The 16,561-nt window shown below is 41.1% G+C and overlaps 1 protein-coding gene across 43 annotated transcripts in view; it reads left to right on the top strand.

Annotated features, from left to right (window-relative positions):
* rims2a (regulating synaptic membrane exocytosis 2a) overlaps window positions 1–16,561 on the top strand; it is a 151,143-nt gene that overhangs the window by 119,805 nt on the left and 14,777 nt on the right. For 29 of the 43 annotated variants that reach the window (XM_054782225.1, XM_054782238.1, XM_054782236.1 and 26 more), the window contains 3 exons: window positions 1,067–1,233; window positions 1,788–2,027; window positions 13,187–13,404. The exons of 10 other annotated variants lie outside the window; for them this stretch is intronic. In XM_054782225.1, the coding sequence (XP_054638200.1) occupies window positions 1,067–1,233; window positions 1,788–2,027; window positions 13,187–13,404 (625 nt within the window). Of the gene's footprint in view, window positions 1–1,066; window positions 1,234–1,787; window positions 2,028–13,159; window positions 13,405–16,561 lie in introns of all 43 variants that reach the window. 4 more of the 43 variants (XM_054782244.1, XM_054782263.1, XM_054782264.1 and 1 more) reach the window with 2 other exon arrangements.

The following is a 16,561-nucleotide window of genomic DNA, read 5'->3' as shown; positions in this document are numbered from 1 at the left end:
GTCAAAATGTATTGAACTATCTATTCACTTCTATTACAGTGAAGTAATGTGGCATTGAGAGTTTGCAGAGTTAAGTGTTTACTACTCTGTACATGTGTAGAGGCTTTGGCCTTAGCCTGTTGTCTTGCTACAGTCTGGGACAAACTCAAGTGTGGCTTCCCAGCTTTCCTTTTAAGTCTGTGTTATGAAAACTCACATGACAGGTAGCCAAGTGTGCTCCGTTGGCTATAAAAAGCAGATGCGCTTCTAAGTTGTCCTTGTCTGTTGAATAATATCTTTCTCGGAAGTGCCATTGACAAAACAATGTTCACAATTACCAAAAAAGACTTGTGAGCCCTCACTCTTTGTCACACTGAGTACTCAACATTCATTTAACTGTCTGGTATTATTCCTCAAAACGCAGTGTCAGAAATCTTAGTTACAATATGCACAACAGCACAGCAGTAATGGTTCAGCATTCCTCGTTTATTGCGGTTAATTGGTTCCAGAACCTTCCCATAGTCTGAACATATAGAACCTGTTTGTGACCTTCTAAATACAGTTTTTACCATGATTAGACCTGAAATAACACTCCTACAGTATAGTCACCATTACACTAATAATATGATTATCTAACATAGTCGACATGATAAGCGATAATAAGGCATAATAACTCACATGTTAGCATTGATTTCTTGTTGTTGTAGTAGCTCGATAATGTCAGTCAATCATATGGCATTAAAAAAAAAGACTGACGTCAGCCTATCATCCATCCTGACTAATATGTCAGTCTGACATGCATCTGGCGTACACGTACGTCTGTAAAATAATGGACACTGCTATCTTTGTTTACACCACATTGCAGGGATGCAAGAGGCGGGTGCCGCTGGAAGCATAGCAAGTTATTGAGCTAACTAGTTAGCCTCCAATGTATCTATTCTAAAATGAACGAAGGGTTTGAAACTGAGTGGGAAAGAAGGCACAAATAGAGAAGCAAAAAACAGCGGTGGTGTTTGTTTTATTTTTGTAAATTAGCTGGATTACACAAAACATTTACTGTGTTATCCCACCTGTGTCTTGACTTCAGCGTTCCGGCAGAGATCCACGGGGCTCAGATAACTTGTCCGCCAAGTCATCAGACAGTGATGTAAGCGACGTGTCCGCTGTGTCGAGAACCAGTAGTGCCTCTCGGTTCAGCAGCACGAGCTACATGTCTGTCCAGTCTGAAAGGCCACAAGGAAACCGCAAAATCCGGTAGGCTGACCTCTCCTGCGGGAGAGACTTTTTTTCACTATCAACCCATTTTTTCAGAAGTGGACAAATCCCCCACAGCTGAAATGTGTTTTATTCCCATATGCGTTCCCATGTTCAGACATTTTCAGCATTGAAATTGTTTGCACCTGGTTTCCTCTCGAGGAAAATGCACTGCCAAGCGCACTGTGTCATTTTCTACCCCTGGTGAGTTCAGATTTGGCTCTGTTGTAGAAAAATCTTGAACCAAATGGTTGAACTCCACTGAGTTTAAGCTGTGGGTGAAGCTTGTCCATATCTGTTCACGTTTTCGGAAACATCAAAGCCATTATCATTTTGGTGTTTCTTACATGAGAGAAAAAGAAATCTATTGCATGACACGTTGCTGTAAGTCTGTTTCTGTCTTCACTTGGTTTTGAACAGTCTGCTTTTGATCTTGGCTGTACTATTTATGTGTGCTTGGCTTTCTTTCTCCACTTGTTGACATTTCTCATGCTTTGTTTGGTTTTCTTTCTGCTGTGCATGTGCCGCTGTCTTGCTTCTGTCTCCATCTACAGCCATTTGCGATCAAGGAGCCCGTCTCGTGAGGGGGATGAGCATTTAGTTGAAGTACTAGAAGAGGAAGAGGCAGGCGGGAGAGGTGGAGGGGATGGGACAAGGGCCAATAAAGAGGGGATCGTGCAGGGAGAGAGAAAGGGATCAGGGAGCAAAGTAGACACACACGAACAGCATCATGAAGATTTGCTGGAAAAAGAAGACGACTTGCACCAGCGGAGTATCTCAGAGACTGACCTCAGGTAACAAGTGGGCAGCCTCTAACGGCACACTCCCAGTAGTGAATATAGACCCCCAGTTGCCACCTTTCCACCATTGTGCACGTTTACAAAAGGTTGTTTAAGGTAGCATGGAGTGACTATTCCTCATTTTTTAAGATGGAGGACAATAAATATCATATATAAACATCAAATACAGTGGATCCCCGCACACTCTCGATTCAATTTGCGGATTTTTGCTCAACTAATTAGTTATTTCATTTATTTTTATCTCTAAAAATTGATTTTTTTTCTGGAGAAAACACATCTCATTCACCCTAAGTCTATATTAATTTAGAAATACCTGATAATGCAGGTAATACATGCAGCATACATGTACGCCAAGCATTGAGATGTTGTACTTTGTACTTCTACTTCCATGAACACGCCATAGTTGCGTGCTGCAAAGTTGTGTGTCAAAAATAGTCAAAAACGTTTATGGCTGTCGTAGGGCCTGTCCACACAGCAACATTTCCAGGTCGAAACGGTGAAGTATTTTATCCTTTCAGCCTTTCATGTGCTGTTTTTGAGAATATCTTCCAGAGTGGGAAAATCCAGCAACAATGTTGCCATGTGCACAAGCAAAACACTACTTCCTGTCGTCATCTCGTTGCCGTCACGTCATCAGAAGTGAGCGGTTGTGTACTCCTGTTGAAAGCCAGTATAATATCTGAATATTTCGACTGGCATGACTCCCTTTTGCTATATTTGTTGTCTTATACTCCTAAGGGACTTGCAGAATTAATTCCACTTCGTCGTCAGTCTGTAAAAGCCTGACGAGTGGAAGACGAGAGACCCGCACGCGTTCTTTCTTCTTCTATGGTTTTGGTGTGTCATGTGGTTCGGTCAGTGTGTTTATTTACAGCGCTAGACGTATGTGTGCCTCATCTATTACATGGTTTTCACCCAGTGATCTGTCCTCGTGTGTACGTGACTATTTACAGATGCGACAATGTGCGGACGGAATTTTTTTTTCAACCCGCCAAAAAAACCAGGAGCATTCTCATGTGGACATGGCCTTAATAACCCGCAGATTTTTGCCAGTCGCTGATATGTTTACAACTTATCCCCCACAAAAAGCGAGGATCCTCTGTATATCAACCAGACACGCACAGGCACAAAAATGTGCCTTTGTTGTTTTGCAAGAAACCAGTAATGAGAGTAGTTTATCTCCATGAATCATCTCTATATTGTGGTACTTCTGGTATTTATTGGACGTCCCCACATAGCAAGGAGGCTAAATTGGATTAGCCTTAGCCTCCTGCATAAACATACGGTACGCACGTTTGTTAGCTCTCTGCTGATCATGTTTTAAATTGATCCTTTGCTGAGTCCACCAGTCACTAAATGTAAACCAAACTCATTGAAATGTTTTTTTTCCCTTCATGTCAGAGTAAAGATCTTAGCTATTTTGAGTAATATCCAATCAGTGATGGCACTTTTACTCTGGTCACAAGAGAATATCCCTATCTGACCAAACTAAAGTATGTCAAGAACAAATGTATTTATAGCTGGAGAGCAAGAGTAGCTTACACAGCTAAGACAACGTCCCCACGATCAAATTGAGTTCACAGCAGGGATCCACATTAGTTCTGCTTGTCAACAAGTAATACTCAGTATCTCCTTGGTCTTGAGGCAAACCCCATTACGCTAATAGAACTGCCCCTTTATATGGGACTAACATTACACCAGTGTGAACTGTCTGCAAAAACACATCCCAGAAAGGAGTAGAACTAGTTGAATAAATAGCATGTATTGCTAAATAGTGAATGTTAAAGGAGTAGAAAGGAATATACACTCCTGAACAAAAACACGGGGGGGAAATTACAAGTATTGAGATTGTAACCAGATTGTAAGGAGAGCATAAAAATGCAAAAAGGAGAAATGGGAACGAGTTTGCAGAAATCTGCATTTAAACTCAAACAGGCTGTTCATCAGTTGCTCAAAAGTTGTAAGACCGTCGCCTTAAAATGCCAAAATCTGCACTAAAATCTTGCTTTCTTGTCATTTTCTGTCAGACTGTCATTACTTGCTGATGGCAAAGGCATCTCTCTTTGAACGTGGCACAAGCAAGGCCTCTCATAACGCTCCATAGCTGCAGAGGCTGGGCGCAATAAGGCAGTGATTTTCAATTTGTTAATTGATCCTGAAGGTTCAAAAGTAAAATGCACTAAGCCAGCGAATCCCACGTGACTGTCTGTAAAGACACAGGCTGATCCTCCAGCCCATACTGATGCTGACTGCAGCCCACGACGGCATCTGTGAGAGAAGAGCTTAAAGACGGAGCTCCGGGTTGTGTTTTGTATCAGTCTGTGGACACCGCTCTATCCCTGCATCTCCACACAGTCATCTGCCAAGTGATGATCGAAGATTTTTACTTTCTAAGGCTATGCGCTTACATTTTTGATGAGCTAATAAAAACAGTCTATTTGACTTGCAATACAGTTTGCAATCAATTGCAGTCAGCATGCCTTTTGACCCTTGAATTTGCTTGTACGCGTCACTGCTCTCCAGGTGCGCATTTTGTTGCATTTCGGCAATTTCCCCCTGCAAGCCCTTTTTCATAGCTTGACTTGCACCTCCAAAAATATCTAAACTAACTGTGTAAAGGTTGTGATTGGTCAGCTCGCAGAACATTGTTTCCGGTGTGTACACGACTCGTTCAGTGGGCCGCGAACGCCTCGGCCCATAAAATACTGTATCTTCAAGGTTGGCAGGTCTGATTTTAAGGTTCAAATTACAATCTGGTTACAATCCAGCAGTCATTTACAGACATTTCCCCCGGATCTTAGCCTTTTGTTCAGGAGCGTTGAGACAGTTGTCCAATATTTTTCTTTGATGGCTGCACTTTGTACGTTGCTTCACTGTTATCTGTGCTGCTCTGCTGAATGTTGTGTCTGTATTGTCAGTATTCTGTTTGTCTGAATGTCTTTGTGTTACCGTGTGCCGTCCACTTTTCATTCCCTGTCACTCATCCTCCTCAGCATTCCCACAACCTACCCAACTTCCTTTTCAGCTATGGTACAGCTATCATTCATCACCTGTCAGCGACTGACAGTTCACTTTCAGGAAAGGCAAAATAACCTTTGTAATTCGTAATCTAAATAAAGGCATGACCAAATTCATGTGACATAAGTTAGAGACGTACAGTCATGGCCAAAAATATCGGCGTGCCAAAAATGCCATTGTTTTTGGCAGTGGCTGTACAAATTAGGCTGATTTGGTTGTACTCCATACAAGCATGGCCAAAAGGATTGGTATCTTTGGCCAAAAACATTGGCGTCTTTGCCATTCCCATATTTTTTTTTAACTGTATTTCGTCACACCGTTCTGCTTTCAAGCAGTATCTCAATACTTGACTGAAAGTGATCTGGATAAACCCTGCATTTAACAGGCTATAAACTGTGTCCTTCATGACAACTACAGTATAAACTCGTGACACAAAGCATTGCAAGTTGTGCTTTTCTGCTAAATTACACAATAAGAGATTCAATGATCATGTTTCTGTGTGTAGTCTAGCTTTACTCATCACACAATAACTTACACGTACATTAAACCAAAAAGCACAATTTTAAATAATTACTTTAATGTATCATTAATAAAATGATTGCGAAGAACATACCCTACAAATATGACTTCAAATACTACTTTACTTTCAATATTGCAATTATTATAATAATAATATCAGATGATTTTTTTTTTTTTTTTTTTGCCGCAACATCCATTACCAACTAGAGTTACACATTTCTACGCCCAAGCAAGAAACAACAATTTGTGTTGATCAGTATTGCAGAATAGTATAAATGAATACGTCTTTATGAGAACTAAACAACTTAAGCAAGATTCCACTACACTAATCAATACTTCGTACTATCATTCTCCCCATACATACAGACACAACATTTATTAAAATAAATGAATTCTTCAATTTTAGTCTAACATTAATTTGCGGGGGACAAAATGAGGTCACACTTTACAATAAGGTACACAAAAATACAGTACTTACTGAAGAACTAATGAAGAACTTATGAGGAATTAATGACCAAGGCACATCCATTTAGACTAGTTACTGAGGAACTAATGAAGAATTAATGAGTAACTAATGAGTATGGTTAGGATTAGGTAGGTTAGTTCCTCATTAACTACTGTAATTTGGTGTACTGTATTGTAAAGTGTTACCCAAAAGGAACATTAAATTGAGATACATGATTATTATTTCATATTTTATGGGCTTTGGTGCACTGCACGGTGTTAAGATTATCTTCTGCCGTTAACAACACTCACATTGGCCTACACCAGGGGTCGGCAACCTTTAGCGTCAAAAGAGCCACTTTGCCTCCTCTTCCAGTAAAGAAAACTGGTCTGGAGGATCAGAGTTCCCATATCTGCATATCAGCACTGTCTGCTCAAGGTCATTTACATCACTTGACTCATCACAGGCAGTTCAATATGCTTGCGCTGAATGAACGTCATCAAGTTGCCTACTGTTGATGTTTTTGCCATTCTACTGGTCCTGTTCTTGACTGACTTTGCAGGAAGGATCATTTTGTCCATTTTCTGAATAATTATTAATAACAATAATAATAATAATACAGTATATTGTTTATTTTTTTGTGGTTTATTTTGTTAATTTGGAGAATAGATGCTGTGATATTTTATGAATTATTCTTAAATGTATTCTCCATCTGTGAATGGCTTCCTCCTCCTTACGATCTCCAGAGCAGTCACAGCGCTAGCAGCTGTAGTTCAGTTTGGAGCCTTCATCCACTTCTTCAAAGTATGTTTCTTCTGCTCAACCTTCCGTAGTAGTTCCGAAATTGCTCCCCTATGCCCATCTGAGGTTAGGTACTTTTCAGAAAAAGCTGAGTGCTTGTTTTGAAGATGTCTTTCAACGTTACATTTGCTGTTGTTTGCGAATTTCTCGCCACATATCAAGCACACGGGTGGGTGAGCCAACATCTTTGGCAGTGAGGGCAAAGGAATACATTCATTGAGAATTAAACTGTCTTATTTTCTTCCGATATTTTTCTTTTTAGGGACCGTATTCATGGTTATGGATAGCTTACATTGGGGGTAGCACACTGTCAAGACGTCTTTTTCGTGTCTCACTGACTGAACAAACTGACCTCTTCCCCCTTCGCTTGCTCATCCAATCATCAGTCAGAACGTAGTGTAGATGCATTCATGGACTAGCGGTGAGTCGGATATTTCAAACTCTCTTCGAAAACGCACATTTCCTCTGCTGGTGTTAAAAAAAAGAGAACTCACAAAGCTCGGCGTGGGAGCCTCAACAAGGAGACTGAGCTGCGGGTTGCCGACCACTGGCCGAGACAATGACCTAATTCACTATAAAAACAAAATGAAACCTCCACGAGAACTTTAAAATACTGAAATGTACCAATGCTGTAAAGCAGCTGGCTTCTCGTAGTAAAAGCTTTGTTCATTGCTCAGCCATGCTCACACCATGAATGCACTGAAGCAAACTGATTCAACAGAAACATAGCTACAAGGTATATTTGCTTGTGACTCATCCACTGTGTATTCAGGTCACAGTGTAAATACAAATCTACTACACGTTAAACGGGCCTGCTCGCATTGGCTTTGTGCACAAACATCATAACAACCAAACGTGGTTTTAGTCTTATGAGCACTTCTGTTTCACACAGGGGCAATCACACACACACACACGCAAACACGCACGCACGCACGCACGTTGTGTCCAGTTGCCTCCAAGATGGGACCAGGCTTCCATCTCCACTTTAATTCTCTCACCTCTTCTCCTAGTCTGTGTCGGACCAATAGTGTTGCCCTGGTAACGGTTCATTCATGTGAGTAAGACCAGTGTTTTCAAGGACAGGGACTGATCATTACTGAAAGGAGGGAAGGATGTTTGCTTAAATCCCATTTGCTAAAACTCATCCACCCCATTCAACAACAGCTCATCTAATGAACAAAAGCAAAGTTCCGTGTCTCCCCTGAGAGATTACAAAATGCGTTGCAGAATTGACATTACATATGTTAACTGTGGTGACTACCAAGCATGCTAGTTGTTTAGTTTAGGAGTACAGCAGCTTACAAGGACACACTTTACAGATACACTTTTCATATGAGTTTGGGTCTAATACTGCATTTTGGTCTATTACATTTCACAGTAATTGGTTTGTCACCTTTTTTCTCTCTAACCTTAAGAGTGTGGCCAAAACTGTAACTAAACCTGACAAAAGAAAAAACAAAAAACAGTAGAAGTTTGCTCTTCCTTGGGAACATCATGCCCTAGATAAAAATATGTCTCGCTAAATCTGCATGATAAGGAACATTATGTTCTTTGCCTGCAGTGTAAATCCGAAACCTTAAAAGGACCATTGTTTTAAAGCAGGCACATTTGCTAAAATGGAGATTAGCCTGAGTGCCAAAACTTCAGGGAAGAAGGATCTGTGATGCGAGGGGGTTCTGTTGTTGACTGGCACGCAGGTCAAAGTTATACCAACGTATTAATACATCAATTGAGCTCATTTACTCATTAATGTTTAATGAGACTAGGATATGGTCAGACCCATTAAGGACCCCATTAGTAGATTTGTGAATAGGACTCTATTTTAAAAAAAAATGTAACAAAAATGATGCGAGCTTAGTGAGGAAAAGTGGCATAGAAAATAGATGGATGGGTGGATGGATGGATGGATTCTACTCCGTTCTGAACACAAATGTTCCATTAACAAAAGGACTCATCAGATATACTCCAGTTGAGGCAAATGAGCTTCTGAGCATAGACTCACAGTGTATTTAATTAATTGACTCATGTAGGCCAACATCATATTTGCTCATTTAGACCAGAACTACATCCAGTTCAACCACCTGGTTATTTATCTGTTCATTATAGAGTATAAGGGTGAACATAAATGACTTCATTATTAGCCTTGCTATACAAGCATTAAGACCCTAGAAACATTATATACTGTATGGGGACAGTGTGTTCTGTTTTATTAGAACAACTGACATGAAACTGCAAGCTACTGAATGTGCTGCACAGGCCTGTTAGCCAATAACCTTTCAAACAAGCAGTTTCCCTGAAGCTTCTGGAGTACATTAACTAATTAAAGGCACTGATGCCACAGCAAGTTTTCAATATTTATGTGTACAGGGAAGACTGATCCATTGCAGAGCCCCGAGGCACGGGCACTGGCATAAACACGGCGTTTACAAGGAAGAGCACAGCACCGTGTGTCCGCCATGTGGACATCTGTCTTCTTTCACCAGCTACAACCCAAACTTAGTGTTCCTTTCCAAACATACCTCTCCGCCAGCACTGCAATGGGTGATTACACCACAGCTCTTATTATTTTTCATAACATAATACCAGTTTTTCATTTATTTCAGTCATAGTTTTTTTACTAAAAATGTATTTTAGCTTGAGTCATCCTTTTGTCAGCTAAATTGATTTAGTTTTAGTCGTTTACATGTCACAGCATTTTAGTCAACTAAAATTACAGTATTTTTCCATCCATCCATTTTCTATATCACTTGTCCTCACTAGTCAAGGGTATGCTGGAGCCTATCCCAGCTGACTTTGGCCAAAAGGAGGGGTACATCCCAGGCTGGTCACCAGCCAATCGGAGGGCACATATAGACAAACAACTATTCACACTCACATTCACACTTAGCTAAGCTATTTTTAATGACACCCTTATTTTGTTAAAACAAGTAAACAGGATGTAGCCCAAAGCACTTTTATTTCGAAGGCCGGAAGTGTGTCACGTGGGTTGAGAAGGTTCCTTGACTGTTGCTAACAGAGGTGGAATGTGCAAATGAATACACTTGCCTCGCCGTAGCTCCCGTCCTTTATTTCCACCCCGAACTTCCACATCAGCTAGCTTCCTGAAACTCTTGGTGACATTTGCTTGAGACAGACGTCATTTATTGGCAGAGTCTCCTGGTTTAGATTACTTCGAGGAAGTCTGACATCAATGATGTAGCGCATCAAAGACGAGATACTCTAGTGTATTTCTACACCACGAATGTGTGAGCATTGATCATGTTGATCGTGCATCCTCCTTTGCGTGATATTGTGTTGCAAATGTTGCAGTGAGCCGACTGCTCTTTTTTATGAAATTAAGCCAAGCTTTTAAGCCGCTTCTTTTCTTGCCGGTGCTCGCTGGCTTCTTCTTCATCAGTGTTCGCGGCTATTTCTTTCGGTCTGCGAAGTGGGCATTGAAACTGGGAATCGGAATAAAAACATTCGAACTATCCCGGGAGAATCAGAACGCTCGTCCCGGTTCCCGTCGATGCTCGAGACCTAGGTAGTATTAAACAGTATTTTAACACCAAAACTTCATTTTTGTATTTAAAATTAAATTAAAATAGACTGACAATCAGGGTCTATTGCAATGGGGGCATATAAAGTTAGTGTTCGTTGTGGTCTTGGCTGCAGGGACCGTTTTCCTCCTCTGGCGTTTCCTTTCCCTCGCCTCACTAGCCTCTTCAAAACGCTGAAGGCCAGCCTGGCAAAGTTGCCTCTAGAGAGGATGATTCGAGGAAGAGCTTTCCAGCTGTGTGTGCTCTATTTACACCTCTTGAGTGTTATCTTGACCTGGTTGTTGTATTTCCGCTTCTGGCCTCCTGCAGATCGCTGGCTCTGATGTAGTTGACCGTACAGCAGTTGTGGTGGAAGTCTGTCATCTGGCATTCTGATTGCAGTTGGTACTAAAGAAATGGCGGGAAATGTTTAGGTCACCTTTCCCCGATTTTGGGGTGAGCAGTGTGGCCCCTATGCAGGGCTGCTCAGTCATACAGGGGTCTGTCGAAATCAACTGCCGTTGAAACCCCAACTGATAGCAACCATTGATAGGCGTGTATCGCTGAGGTGCAAGGATCTAACTAGAGGCTCCCAGTTCATTCTAACCTGCCTCCGTTATCAGACATCCTGTCGCCGCCAGACTTTGTAGTTCAGAATCCATTGCTGCTTTGGACCCACCAAGGTCAGAAGTAGAGACCTGCACGGTGATGTGTTTTAAATGCTGCTGGGGGTGCATTGTTCCCAGCCGCACTATCTTTGCCACAAAAAGATGGAGCCTAGCGGCAAAGCCCAGGACAACCTCTTCATACAGTAGCTGCTGGAGGCTGCCGGAACCTCATTCCACCGTGGCCCACCTTCGTGTGCTTCTGTCACAGTGTTTTTCTCTCTGGGTGTGCTCCCATTGTCTTTGTCTTCTTGGGCTTACCCGCAGCGCAGCAGGTTGATCTCCTACCTTTTAGCCTGGAGTTGCCACGTGCGGCCATGAGGAGGCAAGGCGAGGGGTCTTGTTGAAGGAGAGGCTTTGTACTGACCTAAGAAGACTTACGCACTCGGCTTCCGAACTAATTGGTTCGGCCAGCAGCAGGAACTAAGGGAGGCATGCTGCACTAGACACATCACTATACCTTGCGGGCCGGGCCCGCTAGTACACAATGATAAGTAGACAGCAACAATAACAGTAGTAGATAATGAGAAAAGTATGTTAGAAAAATATTCATAGCCAAAATCCTTGATCATATTTTATTGAGTAAAGTAAGAATGAAACGTCCATACACAGCAGCTTAAACAAGGTCATTCACATGTAATCCACAAGTTAAAAACAATTCACTATAGCAGAAAGTTTGTATTTGAATGATCAAAACAATCCACCGCAGTGGTGATTTTTCTTCTATGCGTCTGATGAACACTGTAACCACAAAAACCAAAACAGATGTCATTTAAACACATTCAAACGTTACCTACAACACAAAAGACTTGTGGAAAGTTATATTATCTGTTAGCGACGGCTTCTGCGAGTGACGACTAATTAGCATGGATCTTCTTCTTCCTCTACCTACATACAGTAGCTAAGGAATGACCACAATTGATTCGGAGGCACACAGCGTTCACAAAATAAATGAACATTTATTACCACATAAACACACAAAAGAGTATCAGAACTTTGTACCATGGGATACCGCTGCCAATTCCCAGGTAGCAGGCCGTATCGGTTCAAATGGAAAAGGCACCCATCCCTATTCGTCACCTAAATGAATAGTGCTTACAACTTTTTGAAAGGATTTAGATGATTGAAATATAGTACATGTTATATAAAAGAGCAGCTCAGGCAGAGACTATTTGAAATAATCGGGTGTGGGTTTGGCTGTCAAAATGTATATCACTCATAAGATTCATAAGATTGCTAAAGTTAAACATGATCCATTGTGATCAGTAGCCCAAGGGCGTTCGTACTGCGGATGAGATGACTTATGCAGCACCCTTCAAGATAACGTAACAGGATGAGCTAAAATAAGATGTTAATTTGGGCTGTGCCCTACATGGGAAGCACAAGAGAATCAAATCTCAGTGCAGAGCAGTGTAACATACGACACAGAGATGTAAATGATCAACTTAGTTTCCGCCTTTTCGGTAGACTGCGAAGCAGCAACAAGGTTGAATCCTTCACATAATCTTCCAATAAAGTTGTCACAGGTTTGTGAAAATGCTTTCAGGCCTTTTTGGCTTTAAAATCTCTTCACTGACTTTGGAAACAGCAGTTGACAAACCAACTTCCTTCCTATCGCACACGTTGTCTTTCTGAGGTCGACTTATTGTGCATGTTTTTGCATACGTAATTATGAGGCTGGTTAAAATGGCGGTGCACACTTTATGAATTGAAAACATGCGCAGCAGTACACAAATGTTACGCGGAATGTTGCTTTTCACACATTACAGCTTTGAATTCGAAATATTGTCAATTCAGTAGCCTCCGAAATATCCCACAGCCTGACGCTGTTTAAGGGATGAACGTCAAATGCTCTACACAGGAATACACTCAAGCCTTGAGCCCTGAACTATACTGTAATGTCTGTCATGAATTCCTGTACCTGAACTCTGTGCTTTTCTTCTTTTTACCCCACACTTCCTCATCTCCTCTCCTTCTCCTGTCATCTCGCCTTTTTCTGTTTTCATTCTCTCCTTCGCTTTCCTCCTCTCTCATCTCTCCTGTCACATCCTCTCTGCTGGTCTCTTCCTGTCCTTTGGCCATCTCTGTTGTCGCCCCCCCCCCACCCCCCGCCCCCCCTTACCCCTCCACTCCCCCCACGTCAATGGTGGTGGCTGACAGTGACTTTGCATCCAAAATGAAAAACAGGCAAATGGGCTCGTCGAGCGGCATGAACATGACGAAGAGCACTAGCATCAGCGGTGACATGTGTAACCTGGAAAAGACGGACGGCAGCCAGTCGGACACGGCTGTAGGCACGGTAGGCACTGACGACAAGAAGAGGCGCTCCAGCATTGGTGCCAAAATGCAGGCCATGGTTGGCATGTCACGCAAGAGCCGGAGCACCTCTCAGCTAAGCCAAACAGGTAGGACGTTAAAGAACATAATCACTGTTCTGTCTGTTTGTGTGTACTGTGTGCACACCTGTCCTCTGGCCGTCATGTCATTACAGTGATGTCTGTGTTCTCTTTTATCCAGCTTTTCCTTTTTACAACTTTTAACGTACTTTCGGCAGGCTTTGGACTCAGCAAAAGCGTTTGCTGGAGATGAAGCCAACAGCGTGACTCTTTCCTCATATCCTCTTTCCTCTAGGCTACGCCACTTCTGGACATTTCTCTCCTGCTTACTTATTACCTTTTGTTATTTTCTGTCTCGTCTAGTTTTCCATGCATAATGATGCTGATTATGATGTCTGTTGCTACTATGGAGATCATTTATCATTTCATTTTGGAATTTGTGTCACAGCTGCGCTTTTTGCCATGTTCCTGATGTGGCTGTCAGCTTTCTGATGCTCATTTGAATATGGTGTCAATGTTTATAAAGGATGCCTCATATTGCCGGTGGTGTGTCTCGGTGTAAATGACAGAATTGAGGCAGGAAGCGTGACGGGCTGGAAAATGGTGATTTTTAAATTTAGATTCCTTTTAAAAGGATTTTTATTTTTATGCATGGAAGTCGCATGCTTTCATAGTTAAAGCCTTGGACCTCATTGACCTCATTAGTTTTTACATACGCAATAAGTCTTTGCAAATGTTTCAATTGTGTGAGGTGTGCCTGTCTGGTGTGTTTATGTGAAGCTTGTCCAGTCGGTCAACTTGCCCTCCTCAGATGCAGTTCTCTAGTTACATTAAAAGCTACTGAGTCTTAATATGTCTTTGAAACAGGCGGCCCGACCCAAAGTGGCGCCCTAGGCGAGCTTTTTATATGGCGCTCCCCTCCTACGCTTACAAAATAAATTGAATGGCCTTGTTTTTACCCTTGTCTTTAATTTAACAATTCACATGGTTAACAAATTACAAATAAATACCAAAAAATCCTGTAAACAAGTGGATAAATAATAGTAATAAATGCTAAACGCAATAATTAAAATGAAACATTTTAAGTAACCACACAGTTTTCACACAATAAGTCTATGTATAAACTATAAACATTTACACTACGCAATAACTATACAAAACTAAATCCAATAAATACAAAAAGTCATATAAAATACCTATTTAGAACTGTATGCAAAAGATGCTGGGCGCAGGGAGACTTATTTGTTATCACTCGTAGTAATATCCAGTAGATTGGTCATTGCTTTCAATTTGAATCAATGTAAACGTTTCCATCTTAAGTGTTCATAGTAATAACTAGTTTTAATATAATTATACAGTGGTCCCTTGCTACATCACGGTTCGAACATCGTTCCCTCGCAGTTTTAAAAAAAATAATGAATAAATGATTGCGGCATATCATTAGTCAAAGACAAATTCTATGTAGTATTCTGGTCATGATGGAGAGTCATCGTGAAAGACATAGTAAAGAAGAGTTCTCCTCTCATTTTGTGTGGCTGTGGTACGTTTTTAGCTTCTTACTTTGACCTTCCTCCCCACTCAGTTTCAAACCTAGTCTTAAATTTAGAATAAATAAATTGGAGGCTAACTACTTCGCTCGGTAGATTTCATTTGGTAAAGCGGCGGCGGTCTCTTGTGTCGCTTCAGAGATGCCGTAGCTTGCACATAAGCGGTGTGCAACTTGGTGTAAACAAAGCTAGCATTATTGTCGGAGTGTACGTGTATGTACGGCAGATTAATGTCAGACTGGCTGTCCTGTCTACCAATCAAGTCATAGTGAGGGTAGATGATAGGCTGATGTCGATCTTTTTTTTTAATGTCATGCGACCCACATTACGTTCGAGATACTACAACAACAGGGGACTTTTCCAATTCTAATGGTGAGTTATTATGTCTTATTATTGCTTATCCTGTCTACTATATTCAATATAGTTTAAAGGTCATAATAGGGGTGTTATTTAATATCTACAGGGCTCTAATAATGTTAAAAAAAACATTTAGAAGGTCCTAAACAATTTTTTCTATTCTCTAACTATGAAAATATTCAATTTATTGATATTAAACCCTACTTTGTGCAAAATCACCTATCGTGGTCAGGTCTGGAACCAATTAACCGCAATAAATGAGGGATGGCTGTGTTATATTGAATTTTTTCCTGACTTTTTTGGCACCCTTAGCATCTGCCCATATTGCCTAATGGGCCAGCCGGCTCTGCTTTTGAAACATGGCCAGGACAGTGGAATAGTGGTTTGCACTGCAGTGGTTTCCTCACAGCAAGACAAGTACTTGTTTGAATCTGTGTTGGGTATGTGGAGTTTACTTGGGCTCTCTCTGGCTAGTTCAGCTTCAGAAATGAAGCTGGTGAATGTGAACTAGGGGTGAATGTGAATGGTGGTCTATACTAGCATGTGTCAAACCTGTCTGGTCCTGGTCTACAGCGTTAGCAGAAGCTAGCCCGGAGTCAACCCCGAAAAAAGCAAGCAGTATAGAAAATGGATGGTTGGAACTGCTTTTTTGACGTGAAACTTTTGTCATTCATGTGGAATTAGAGGCAACATTGTAATTAATGAGTTTAGTCATTCAATGTTTTGAAACAATTGAGGCATAATGGATTTAACAGAAAAGAAAATTAGTAGACAGTCAGAAGAAGTTTAGTTGCAGGAACTATTTGAAACAAAACAACTTTGTTGTTTGTTGCAATGACATAAAAATAATAATAATTTGCTGCACTGAAATGGAGTGAGTCTCCCCAAGAAGTCAGCTCAGGCAGGCAACACAACTTTTGAACAAGAGTGTCTGGGGTTACAGTCGTGGGAAAAATCATTAGAGCCTTGTTTCTTCAGTTTCTTGTTCATTTTAATGCCCGATACAACTAAAGGTACTTTTGTTTCGACAAATATAACAGTGGCAACAAAAATAGCTCTGAAGAGTTAAATGTTTTGGCAGTACAATGCTTTAGCTACTCATGTAAGAACTTCAGTGGTTTTGGTTATTGTCAAGAAAACCATGGAAGTTGTTAGATATCAGCTCTTAAATTAAACTCTTATGAGTTATATTTGTTATCATCATTATATTTGTCCAAACAAATGTACCTTTAGTTGTACCAGGCATTAAAATGGATCAATAAACTGATGAATCAAGGGTCTTCTGATCATTTTTTCCATAACTGTGTATTACCTTTTATTTC

Source organism: Dunckerocampus dactyliophorus, chromosome 7 (genome assembly GCF_027744805.1).
Source record: "Dunckerocampus dactyliophorus isolate RoL2022-P2 chromosome 7, RoL_Ddac_1.1, whole genome shotgun sequence".
Taxonomy (NCBI): domain Eukaryota; kingdom Metazoa; phylum Chordata; class Actinopteri; order Syngnathiformes; family Syngnathidae; genus Dunckerocampus; species Dunckerocampus dactyliophorus.
Note: the sequence above shows the minus strand (reverse complement) of the source record. Positions and strands in the feature narration are given on the sequence as shown.